This window comes from Musca domestica, unplaced genomic scaffold (genome assembly GCF_030504385.1).
Source record: "Musca domestica strain aabys unplaced genomic scaffold, Musca_domestica.polishedcontigs.V.1.1 26, whole genome shotgun sequence".
NCBI classification, from domain to species: domain Eukaryota; kingdom Metazoa; phylum Arthropoda; class Insecta; order Diptera; family Muscidae; genus Musca; species Musca domestica.
Window position 1 is genome coordinate 2,093,362 of NW_026712283.1, and position 12,655 is coordinate 2,106,016.

The window sequence follows — 12,655 nt, forward strand, 5'->3', positions numbered from 1 at the left end:
GAATACTGTTATTTTTAAAGCTCCTATAATTTGAACATATCCGACAACTACGTGTTTTCTATGATCTGTTTTTTCATGAGACCCGAATAAAAGAAGTACCAGTTTTAATCTCTCCTCTTTCGAGGCCCCCTTTCTATCACAACCTCACAATATAACTTCATTGCTAACCATTTTTCCCTCAGCTTGTCTAGACTGATAGAATGAAACTATTTGTCAATTATTAAACGAAAAGCGTGGCAGGTAGTGCTGCCATGGCGCTTCAGTTCATCACAGTGACGGTTACCAACAACAACACCAACAACTACTACTGCCAGTTCGTTCATTTGCTTCGGTTCTGCATGACTTCTATGGAAATTAATGTTATAATTATAAATGTTGTTTGGAATTAGTGATAAATTATCAACAATTTATCACGTGTTAGTTGATATTGCGACGAGTACTCTTTCAGCTCCATTGGTGTCTCTGTGTGTGTGTGTTTGCTACACATCACTCGGGAGTATTTTAATTGAATTCATAGAAAGAAATAAAATAATAACAACAACAACCAGTTTATACATATATATGTATAATAACAGCAAATCAGGTGTGTCGTCGCTATTCATTTGTAGCCAATATATCATTTGGCATAAAATGGAGTGAACCATCCAGAGGGTAGCGGGGAGGGAACTCCTCTCCACGATGATAGTAAATAATTGGTCTGTGAACGCAGAGCGAAAAAAAAACAAACAAACAAATGACAAATGATTAAAAATATTAAAATGCTTATTATCAGGACATTGACTGTCGGCAAGGTTTATTGTGGAATTTGAATAGCTATTTTATTTGGTTATTGACTGCTGTTAGTAACGCCATGCTAAAAAAATAATAATAATTAGATTCGCTAATGTTGAAATGAAATAAACCATTAAAGGGACTTACAGTTCGGTGGGTTGTTTTTAATTCCTATTTTGCACCAGAATGACATCTTTGTATCTGTCAGTTATTTGGACAATTGTCCAAGGAAATCGAAATGTATTAATTATGCTAATTTACTATTTCGTCTGAAAAATAAATTACAATAAAGCCATACTAAGTTGGGAACAATGGCATCAGTGTCAGTGGCATTGCAAATGCACTCGAGACAACTTTGAGTAGGAAAAAAAATATTATATTAATTAAATTTTTAACAAGTTAAAAATTTTCAGTCCGTTTTGCCGACAGATGTATACCCTCAGCCAACATTAAATATATATTGACTTCTGTTATGATTATTCAAATTTTGGAGTAGGTTCCGAAGGAATGGGTCAATATTGTCCATTTCGTATCGGACCAGAATAAATATGATATAAATATTGCGACGTACCAGGCTTCGACTACTTCGGTTACTTTCTTCGCTTTACATAGGATATGTGATATTTTTTAAAAAAATGTTTAAATGTGTGTGAATACCAAATATAGTTGACCGAAGTATTCTAATTTCATACTTCATCTAATACACATCAAAATATTGGTATGGACAAAATTACAAGAAAATCGAACATTTATATAAAATTTTATGCGAAATTATAAATTTCATATTCATCTCAAGTTTCTGATTGAGAGAAATATTTAGATATAGCAAGATGAAAAGAATGGCTGACTTGTTTCGCAAGTTATGGTAATAAAAAGTACTGAAAATTGTGACTCTTTGTGAGTGAGGTACCAGAAGGGGTTCGCAGATATATATTATCTTTACAACAGATCTTGTATTAGCAAAAATGTTTGTATGTGTAAAATGTGAAGAGAGTCGGATGATTATTTCGCTTTCTGTGAGAGTTTTTTCTTCAAAATTTTGAACCCTACGTGGGGCAGGTAGCTAAGGAAAGCGTCCGATCTGTTCCATCTTTAGAACAGATCTTGAGTTGAGAGAAATACTGAGATGTGCGAAGTCTGAATGGATCGGATGTTAATGTCCGGTGTAATGAGTTTCATAGATGTTCAAAATTTTGACCCTTTTGTCGAGGAGATACCAGAAGGAGTGGACCATATATCCCATCATCACACCGGATCTTGGGTTATTTTTTTTTTTTTTGATGTGTGTAACTTGAAGAGAACCGGATGCTCATTTCGGATTTTATGATCGTTCTGGTTATTCAAAAAATTGACCCTTTGTGTGAGAGGTACTTGATGGAGTGGACCGCTATTGCCCATTTTCGCACCTGACGTACAACTGACGCAAATATTAGGATTTGCAAAGTTGGATTAGCAAAATCGGATTATTGTTTCTCTTTCTATGCAGAAAATATATATTTTTGAATTTGTGGGGGAAGTGCCAGAAGGAGTGGACCGATATATTCCATCTTAACACCAGATCTTGAGTTAATATAAATATTGGGATGTGTGAAATTTTAAGGCAACCCTTACACTTACATCACATTTTATTAGAGTTTTAATTATTCAAAATTTTGACCCTTTGTGGGGGAGGTACTTGATGGAGTGGAACAATATTTTACATTTTCGAACATCACCTAACACTGATGAAAATATTAGGATTTGCGAATTTGGAGCACAATTGGATTATCCTTTCTATCTCTGTCTAATAAATAATTTTCTCTAAAAATATTGACATTTTGTGGGGGAGGTACCAGAAGGAGTGAACCGATATAGCCCATCTCCATTGAAATTCCAAAAAGTGCAAGAACTTACACCGCAACAGAAAGAAAATAGACCCAAAAGAGCTAAAGAGTTGCTTCGCTTGGCCGAAAGTGATGAACTGCCGAATATGATTTTCTCCGATGAAAAAACATTCGTTGTCCAGCACTGGCCGTTTGGAGGCCTTAATTTGTGCCAAAGGTGACCAATTCGAACAAATATAAACTTATTCTAAAATTTGATACTTTGATTTCCGATATTTTTTGCTTTCATCCTATAAAATTAAAAAAAAGTAAAAACTATGGCTTTTGACTTTGTTGCGGTTTTTTTCTCGCCCTGTAAGGTTCGAAACAGTTACTACAGCCTATGACACAAATTACTTATGCTGGAGTACGTCTTCGTATAGTCCCCTATAACGGTTTTCAAATGAGCGATATTTTCCAAAGGATTTTTTTTCAAATTTTCATCCGGGCCGAATTTATACTGCTTTTTTATTTGTTGTCATTGAAATTGTGGGTTGGAGACCTCATAAAGCCCATATTTGTCTTCATAGCATAACTCAATAACGATTGAAAATTTCATGCAGGGAGGCTATCTAGATCCTTAGAAACCAATACGCCAAAATAAGAGTCAAAAAAATTGAAATAAAGTGGCCAAGATCACGGAAATAGCTGAAATCATATGAGGGTTTTACCAAAACGTGAGCCTATATTCATAATTTGCAAGGCAATTTTTTGGGTTTTTATCCTTTTCAGCAAAGAGACAATTCCGAATTTGTCTGAATCGTTAAAATCAGACCAGCGGTTCTTAATTTATAAGCGTAGTAACTATTTCTTTTTTCATCTCAAAGTATTTCTCTCTTGTTCATGTGTCTTGTGCGTTATCCAATTCTTGTTAAAATTGTTTTAAAGTTAATAAAAAAAAAATCATTAAGATTTCATATCCCACATGTTTAATAATTATAATTGTTTTATTTTCCATTAGAGACAATGTTCGACAGAGACACATAAATGTCACTTTAAATTAAAATGTCTTTGGAGACTAATTAAAATTATTCACACCTTAGGATGGGCTAGGAAAATTGATTTACAAGCCGGCTGCAGATAACAATTTTTAATTTTCCAAAACAAATCAAAACGCAACACACATTTATTTTCAAATCTTTATATTCCCTATGTTAGTTTGGATTCAGAAAATCTGAGAAAACCTCTAATACATCACCACAAAGTGGTTGTTGATGTTTTTCCCAAGCAAGACACTAAAAATAAAATTGAAAATTAAAATTCCTTTTGGTCTAATTTTCTTTGATTCAAAGAAGTGTGTGAGTGTGTGTGTGTGTACGAGTTTGAGCTACTTCCCCACATTCTCCGACAAATTGCTTTTTCAATAAAAATTAACGCACACGAGACATCATCATCTCTCAACAACCAATTCAAAATTGAATGCCATAATGACAACCGATTCAATTAAACAAGAAATGCCTTTCCTACATCTCCCCACCCCGCCTTTGGAAAACTCAAGGAATATTCTTGTGAAAAACAGAATGTTATTTCCCAAAAACGAAAGCGCCGCATCCAACATCAGCAGCAACAACTCTAGCAGCTCTCAATGCAAATGTCAAAGAAAATGCAGTGCCATTGAAAAATAGGAAATTGAAAATGCGGCATCGGCACACTTTTCACGAACGAGCACATTTCGTTGGCAACTGCGTGCGAGTTACGTATAATCATACTACCCCTGATAAAATTGATAAGTTCTTGGAAACAATTAGCCAATAAAACGTGTACAATTATTGCACTGTAAGCATAAGTGAATTTGACATTCTTTAGTTTGACTTTATTTTATTTTTCCAGTTAAAACTGTCTGGAGCTGAGTATACAATTATTTACAAAAGTGTGTTAATCAAATTTCATTTAAAACAAACTTATGCTAACACTGCAATAATTAATTAACAAATAATACCTGTAGAATAAGTAAATTAAAAATGTAAAAGTTAGTCTTAGTTCCATCCTCTTAGTCGCAAGTCGACGAATAAATAAATAAAAGAAAGAAAAAAAACAATTTTTTTTTTTTAATAAACATAACTAATCAGGTTATCTAATTGGCGCAGTCGGTAGGATCCTTTAGGAATTAAAAAGGATCCAGTGAAACGTACCTAAATTATAAATAATTAAATAAATTCTGCGAATCCTACGGGACCCTCCAGGATTATAAAATAAACATTAGTGCAGTGAATAATTAAAAAAAAAAAAAAAAAAAATTAAACACCACTAAAATAAACAATAGTGCAGTGAATAATTCAAAAAATTGAACACCACTAAAATAAACAATAGTGCAGTGAATAATTCAAAAAATTGAACACCACTAAAATAAACAATAGTGCAGTGAACATTTAAGTTAAGTGGACACCACTAGATAAAGGAAGTCAATCCTTTTTTTTTTTTTTTTCTTTTAAAAGTGTATTCGCAAAGGCAAAAAGTCTTCGACAAACGAAGAAGAATGGAGGAACAAGCTCACATCGCATCCGTAAATGTGGCAGAAGAACTAGCCAGAAAGGATCAACAATTGGAACGGTTACGCCAAGCATATCTAGAATTGCAACAGCAAACACAAGAACTACAACAACAACAGCGTAACCCGGTGTTATATGATACACAATCAAATAATGCAAAAGACAACATTTTAAAAACGATAAATCATCTACCCATTTTCACCGGCACCGGAGAAGTAACGGTGAACAGCTTTTTTAGTAGCACTGAATACTTGCTGTCAACTATACAAGATGAAAATATTAAGAAGGAGGCCATAAGAACAATATTCTATAAAATAATCCAGGGACAAGCTAAAGACGTCATAATAAACATACCCACACCGGACAACTGGCAACTAATCAAAGAGACTTTAAAACTAAGGTATAGACCGAACGTGGAACCACACAATATATATAGGATGATAGCCAACTTAAAAGTAAATTCGGTAAGTGAATTAATAATAGAGTTGCAGAATCTAAAATATAAGGCAGATGAGTTAATAGTTTATTACCGAAATGACCACTATATTGACTTATCAAACGTGGACAGTCTTTTAGTAAATACCGTTAAGGAAATGACACAAGGTACACTGTTAGACAAAATTTACGAAGAAAGAAACATTAATGATATATTAAAAATATTGACAAGAAGGAGATTTGAAGACACATGCATTAGGCCAGAATATAGGAAGTTTAGGACTAAAGACGACGTAACATTTAGACAAAATCGGTCGCAAAATAGGAATAATTTTAATCCGCAGATTAACAGTAATAACCAGGGATATAATCAACGGAATTGGTTAGGACAAAATAATTTTAGGTCGGATATTAGACAAGAACGAAATAATAATGATAATAATAAAACCTATAATAATAATAATAACGATAACTATAATAGGAATAGAAACTTTAATCATTCAGGACAGTATAGAGTCCAACAAAATAACAGTTATAATAATAACTATAATAATAGGAATCAAAATGGAAATTTTAATCATTCAGGACAGTATAGAGTCCAACAAAGTAACTATAATAATATGTCGGGAAATTTCAGAAGGTTTCAGCAACAGGTAGGAAACCCTAGGCCAAATTTCAGCCAAAATCGCTTGAATCAACCTAGGCAAGACCAGCAGGAACCTATGGAAATAGACAATATAGAAGTAGATAATTATCGAGTAGTAGGAAACTCTGAACCAAATTTACATCAGGATAACGGACAAGACCAAAGACAAAATAATTTTTTTCGGAAACAACCTCCGATTGTTTACCTACCATAACCATTACGATTAATAAAAGGAAATATAAAGCTTTGATTGATACAGGCGCAAACTTAAGCCTGATTGACAGTAAGGTAAAAGATTTTGAACGAGTTTTACTAAAACAACCTATAGAATTTAGCACCATAACTAGGAAGGACATAATTAAATTTGAAGTTATAACTGACGCACCTATGGAATTTAACTTACCAAATTATACAAAAATTAAGTGGAAAATGCAAGAGTTAAAAGGAAGAAAGTACAATTTTATTATAGGAGTTGATTTACTAAACCATTTTAACACGATGATAAATTTAATAGACGGACACATAACATTTAATAACAAGATTACAAAATTTTTAATTAATCCATATAAGGATTTGGAAATATGTTCATTGGAAAAACTGGAAGTTGACTTGGACAGAATTCAGTTGAATCATTTAAATGCAGAGGAGCATTTAGAAGTTACGAGAATTTTAAGAAGATTCGACAAAATATTTTTTAAAGAAGGGGACCAATTGACAAGTACAATGACAATAAAACATGAAATAAGAACGACAACAAATGAACAGATAAATTCCAAATTATACAGATATCCGCCACAACATGAAGAAGAAGTACGACGACAGATCAGGGAAATGGAGGAACAGGGCATAATTAGGAAAAGTTGTTCAAGATATTCAAGCCCATTAATAGTAGTACCCAAGAAAATAGATAATTCTGGAGAGCGTAAATATAGATTAGTGGTAGATTATAGGAAGCTTAATGAAGTGACGATCGATGATAAATATCCACTACCGAACATAGATTCAATCTTAGATAAACTAGGACGAGCACAATATTTTACTACCTTGGATCTAGCCAAGGGATACCATCAAATTCTAATAAGAGAACAGGACAGAGAGAAAACAGCTTTTGTGACACCTCACGGATTATATGAATTCATAAGAATGCCGTTTGGGTTAAAAAATGCCCCAGCGACATTCCAACGATTAATGAATGAAACACTAAGAGATTTCATTAATAAAACATGTGTAGTTTATCTGGACGATATACTTATTTTTAGTACTTCTCTTAAGGAACACGTTAAAGCCATAACGGACATTTTCACGGTATTGGAACGGGCAAATTTAAAAATACAAATCGACAAATGTAATTTCATGAAAAGAGAGACAGAATTTTTGGGGCATATTCTGACAAAGGAAGGACTAAAACCAAACCCCAATAAAATTAAGGTTATTCAAGAATTAGATTTACCTAAAACAGAAAAACAAATCAAAAGTTTCCTGGGATTAACGGGATATTATAGAAAATTTGTGAGAGATTATGCTAAAGTCGCACAGCCAATAACAAAATACTTAAAGAAAGGTGTAAAAATAAATTTAAGGGACCCTACATACATAGAAGCTTTTGAAAAATTAAAATCTTTAATTAGCTCTCATCCAATTTTAAGATACCCAAATTATGAAAGACAATTTACATTAACTACAGATGCGTCGAATTACGCAATCGGTGCTGTCCTGTCACAGGAGGGACATCCAATTTGTTTTGCATCAAGAACGCTTAACAATCACGAAAGAAATTATTCGGCAACGGACAAAGAATTTCTAGCAATATTATGGAGCGTTAATTATTTGAGACCATACCTCTATGGTCGAAAATTTAAAATACTTACGGATCACCAACCCATCAGATTTTTACACACAAAATATAGAGGGAAAGACATGTCACCCAGGCACCAGCGATGGTTTTTGAAATTAGGAGAATACGATTTTAATATAGAATACATAAAAGGCAAGGAAAACAAGGTGGCAGATTTTCTAAGTAGAATTGAGAAAGATAATGAAGATGATACCATTTCAGATAAGGTACAAAATTCGGAGAATAATTCAGAATTGAGAATAATAAATAATATTGAGGATGATGATGATGTATCAATGATTACAATTCATTCAGCTGATGAAAATTTACAAGATCATTTCTTTATAAAAGAAGAAATAGTGAATAAGTACAGGACACAGATTATACTTACAAATGATAAAGTTCAGGAAATAAAACATTTACATAATAAAAGGATAATTTTCATAGCGGAAAGTGATTTTCACGAAATGGGGGAAATATTTAGAAAGTATATTACCAAAGGAAAAATAGGTATATTTTCGGAAGTATCGGAGAGAAGCTATAATACTGTTCAGGAAAAACTAATAGAAATGTACTCTAATGAGAAACAAGTGGAATTTATTAAATGCACTATCAGGGCTCAAGATATAGAAACAGAAGTGGAGGCGGTGAAACAGATATCATTATATCATGTAAAAGAAAGTATGCACTCGGGCATACAGGAAACCTATAACCAAATAAAAATAAAATTTATTACCCAAGATTAATGGAACTAATTCAATTAGTTATAAATCAATGTGAAGTTTGTCAGGAGATAAAATATGATAGAAATCCAATTAAATTGAAATTCTCATACACAGAAACACCGTCGACGAAAAACGAAATAATACATATTGACACATATGTGATTAAAAGATTTCATTTTTTGACAATAATTGATAAATTTTCTAAATTCGGTGCAGCGTATCCATTGAATGATAGAAATCATTTAACAATAATGGAGCAATTAGATGATCATTTTACAAAGGTAGGGAAGCCAAGGAAAATAATAGCCGATAATGAATTTAAAGCCACTAGACTAAAGGAATTCTTAGACAATGAAAATATAGAATTGCATCTGACCAAACCTAATAGTCACACGGGAAACGCCGACATAGAACGATTTCACAACACAATTGCGGAAAAGTTTAGGATAATGTATAAAGCAAATAAGGAAATACCGGTGAAACAATTAATTCAGAGATCAATTAGAAATTACAACGAACGATATCACTCAACTATTAAATGTACTCCTAAAGAGGTTCAACAAGGAAAAATGGATGAAAATAAAGTTAGAAAGTATTTAGAGGACAGTAAAAGAAAAATAATAGATAAAATAAATAACTCTAGAGAAGATTATAAGGAAAATAGAAAAGAAGGGTTTATAAAAATTATAAGGCCATCCGACATAAGGAACAACCGAAATATAAAAAGACAAAACTGGAGCGAATACATCCGTGCAATATTAAAAGACCTTTGAAATTTGCAGATTTGGACAATACTGATGATACTAATATGGATACCACAGACTAGAGGGATAATTACTACAAAATTTCTGACAGAACAAAGAGGATATATGGACATTTGCATGGGAAATCAGAAAATTGTTAATGAATCGGACATAATTTTACATATAATCAATCTTCACGAAATTGAAACAATTTTAGATGACATAACAGATAACATTATTCTAATGAAAATCGAAAACAAAGAATTACTTGAGTTAGAACTATTAGATGCCAGAAATAAATTAATGACGTTGATACCCAAACAAAATAGAAAAAGACGTGGACTAATTAACGGTATAGGAAGTATGACCAAATGGTTATTTGGGACGATGGACGATGAAGACAGACGGAACATACAAGAACATCTTCTTAATATTAATGAAATTAAGGAAAATAATAATCAACAGATTGTAATTAATGATTATTTCAATATAACTTTAAGTCATTTAAAGATGGTAATTAAGAATGATAGAAAGAAAATAGAACAAGAATTAAACTCTATAAACAAATTTTTAGAGGAAGAAAATAATAAAAGTTTATACTTAGAACAATTGACTAATATACAATTAATTAAGAATAAGATAGAGCATTTGCAAGACAACGTAATTTCTGCAAAATACGGGATTGTACACCCAAGTATTTTAACAAGTAGAGAAATAAGAAAATATGAAATAGATTATAACAAACTTAAATATATTCAGTTTGGAACAACATTTCTTAACAACTCTTATCTTGTGTTTGGAATAAAAATACCTAAACAATTTATAACAGTAAAATTAAGATTTATTGTACCAATACCAGATAATGAAAATAATGAAATAGAATCTAATATGGAAAGATTTTTTGAATTTCAAAATAAAACTTATAAATTTGAAGAGAATAAACATTTAAAAGATTTAAAGTTAAGTCATCATTGTTTAATAAAGAATAATTGTCAATTGATAAAAAATAAAGACTTTGAAATTATACAGTTAGATATAGACACAATTATAATTAAAAATGCAATAAACACGACTGTAAATCAAACTTGTAACTTTGAAAAAATTTTGTTAAATGGAAATTATTTAATTAATTTTAATAATTGTTCAGTTAGGATAAAAGATTATTATTTTTCAAATATTGCAGAAATTACAAAAGAAAGACAAATAATTGAAAATACAAACAAAACTCAAAATTTTAAACATAAGATATCGTTCGAACAAATTGAAAAAGAACATCAATACAATGTAAGAAATATCGGAAAATTAAAATACCACACTAAAATAACATATGTATGTAATATTTCTATAGTAATTGTAATAATTATTTTAATTTTCATAATCATAACAAAACATAAATATATAACTGTAAAATTAAATAAAAGAATTCAGGAGAATTCTAGTCTAAAGGGGGGAGTAGTTACGTATAATCATACTACCCCTGATAAAATTGATAAGTTCTTGGAAACAATTAGCCAATAAAACGTGTACAATTATTGCACTGTAAGCATAAGTGAATTTGACATTCTTTAGTTTGACTTTATTTTATTTTTCCAGTTAAAACTGTCTGGAGCTGAGTATACAATTATTTACAAAAGTGTGTTAATCAAATTTCATTTAAAACAAACTTATGCTAACACTGCAATAATTAATTAACAAATAATACCTGTAGAATAAGTAAATTAAAAATGTAAAAGTTAGTCTTAGTTCCATCCTCTTAGTCGCAAGTCGACGAATAAATAAATAAAAGAAAGAAAAAAAAAAAAAAAAAAAAAAAACAATTTTGTTTTTTTTTTTAATAAACATAACTAATCAGGTTATCTAATTTGCGTTCACACACAGATGCTGTATTAAAAGGAGGTGCACCCCGACGTTAGCGGAATTAAAGTGTCGCTGGCAAAGGGAGTGAAGTGGTTGTGCACGGCTGTGTATGTGTCGTATGCCACCACTAACATCGAACTATTTGTTTGTGTGTTCTATTTGTGGTACTTAATAATAATTTTTTTTATTTCAATTTTTCTTTTATTTTGAGAAAGTAATACGAATGACATGAACAAGTCGAAGTAGGGTAATGAATCAATATGTAGGAATTTCGAAATGCATTAATAAATAATGTGAGAAAGGTGTTAGTAATTTAAGAAGTTATGCAAGTTTTTATACCCTACAACACACAATGGTAAGGGTATTAGGTCTTGCTTCATTTGTTTGTAACATAGAGAAGGAAGCAAGATAGACTTATAGTTACTTTTGAGGATCTTCATAGAATCACTTTCTGAGTCGATTTACGCAGCTATAACTGTTCTGAAGCCAAATATTGATATGATCTATTGGTATGATCTACTTCAAATAAATTCTTTTGTTGCGGGAGCTCTACTAAAAATGCATAGTGGTGTAGGATATCATATATTCGGCCACACCCTACACCCTACACTTTTAAAGAAACATTTTGAAAATTTAAATCTAAATTAAAATTTAAATTTAAATCTAAATTTTAAAATTTAAATCTATTTAAATCTATTGAATTAGTTTTTATGGACATACTGAGCCTTCCAATTTTTATTTTTAGAATTTTTGTCAAGAAAATCCTGATTCAATCCCAAAAAATTAAGAATTCGTGGATTTTCGCAGATATCTCTTCTCCCAAAATTGTGGATTTTAAGAAAAATTCACAGGGATCCGTTTATATTTATATATATATATATTTTTTTGCAAAGACTTTCTTACCAAAAATTTTGTTTTCAAAAAAAAAAAAAAAAAATGTGCAAGGACTCTTAGTTCAAAAATCATGGATTTAACACAAAATTCTAGAACTCCTGACCCACATTCCTAGATTTTTAAGAAAAAAAAAAATTATAGGAACCCAATATTATGTTTTTTTTTTTTTAATTCTTTTTTGCGGACCTTCGGACCCTAAATCACGACTTTTTAAGAAGCTTTTGCGGTGAGCCAAAATGCTCTATTTTTTAAAAAGTTGGTGCAAATATCTTAGGATCCAAAACCACAGATCCATAAGAATATTTCTTTAAGAACCTTTGGAACAAAAATAGTATGTTTTAAAGAAAACAAGTAAGCAAAGGCTATAGTCGTGCGGGGCCGACCATGTGATACCCTACA

At 31.2% G+C, this 12,655-nt stretch overlaps 1 protein-coding gene across 1 annotated transcript; it reads left to right on the forward strand.

The window, feature by feature from the left end:
* Window positions 1-4,320: 4,320 nt before the first annotated feature.
* Window positions 4,321-6,446, forward strand: LOC131803033 (GATA zinc finger domain-containing protein 4-like). The gene is made up of 2 exons (XM_059123936.1): window positions 4,321-4,503; window positions 5,069-6,446. Coding segments are annotated over exons 1-2 (1,350 nt in total). The 5' UTR covers window positions 4,321-4,502; the 3' UTR covers window positions 6,418-6,446.
* The last annotated feature ends 6,209 nt before the right edge of the window (window positions 6,447-12,655 follow it).